Source organism: Pygoscelis adeliae, unplaced genomic scaffold (genome assembly GCF_000699105.1).
Source record: "Pygoscelis adeliae isolate BGI_AS28 unplaced genomic scaffold, ASM69910v1 Scaffold622, whole genome shotgun sequence".
Classification (NCBI taxonomy): domain Eukaryota; kingdom Metazoa; phylum Chordata; class Aves; order Sphenisciformes; family Spheniscidae; genus Pygoscelis; species Pygoscelis adeliae.
In genome coordinates this window covers 85,942-86,879 of record NW_008824297.1, presented here as the reverse complement: position 1 = coordinate 86,879, position 938 = coordinate 85,942, and the positions used below count along the sequence as shown (strand labels likewise).

Sequence of the window (938 nt, the reverse complement as noted above, 5' to 3'; positions counted from 1 at the left end):
TGGGGAGGGGGCAATGCTCACCCAGCGGCCGTCGTTTTTTTGGGCACGGGGACAAGGCACGGAGCGGGCGGGCAACCCCCCGTAAAAACGCAACTCACGAGACCGCTGGCTTTGCCAAGCACTCGCTGCCGCCGTTAATTCGAACAACCGCGTATTTCTGGGGGAGCCTCACTGTTCCCTGCACAAAAAATTGGAGGATTTATGAAATCCGCCTCGTTTTGTAGGGTGGGCAGCCTGGTCCCCATGGGGTGGGCAGATGCCCGGATAGGGGTGGCTGGGGAGGATCCTCCCATCGGACTTGGACATGCGGACTTCTCAAAGAGCTCCTGCTCCCTCTTTCTCCCACGATAACTTCCCTAGAAAGGAAAATAGAGAAGGCAAAGCAAAGCTGTGTTGGAAGGGCAGGACGAGGCACTTCTAGCTCTTTAAACACAATTATGGAGAGGTTTGTTTTTCTCCTTCTCCAAAGACGATGCTTTTTTTTTTTTTTTTTTTAATAATGGTTTCTGCTAATGCTCAACATGGACAAATTATACCCATGGTCGAACAAGGTCGAAGCAAGCCTTTCATTAGCGCTTGTTTTAATCAGTTCATGTGAATCAGGCGCTCAGAGCGAGGTGGAAAATTAAGGCATAACGAAGGTGCAAGCCAGACTGGACGCTGGTGGCACCGCAGGGTCTCCTCCGAAAACTGCTGAGATGCCTCCTGGTTAACCTTGCTGTGTTGACAGGTTGAAACTCTGACGGCGAAGCTCCTGGAGCAGGCACAGGAGATCGGCCGGCTGCGCTCGGAGCTGGTGAGCCGCCACGGGGTTGGGCTGAGCCACCCTTGCCCCGAGGGACGCCGGAGCCGTGGGTCCCCCGAGGAGGAAGGGGGCACGTGGGGAGGGCGTAGAAGGATTAAAACCTCCCCAGGGTCGCCGTTGGGACCCTGCAAGC

General features: G+C 55.3%; 1 protein-coding gene across 1 annotated transcript in view; it reads left to right on the top strand.

The window, feature by feature from the left end:
* The window catches only part of KIFC3 (kinesin family member C3), a 9,299-nt gene that overhangs the window by 966 nt on the left and 7,395 nt on the right, over positions 1 to 938 (top strand). The window contains exon 2 of the mRNA XM_009318865.1: positions 731 to 796. Coding sequence (XP_009317140.1) covers positions 731 to 796 — 66 coding nt within the window. The remainder of the gene's footprint in view (positions 1 to 730; positions 797 to 938) is intronic.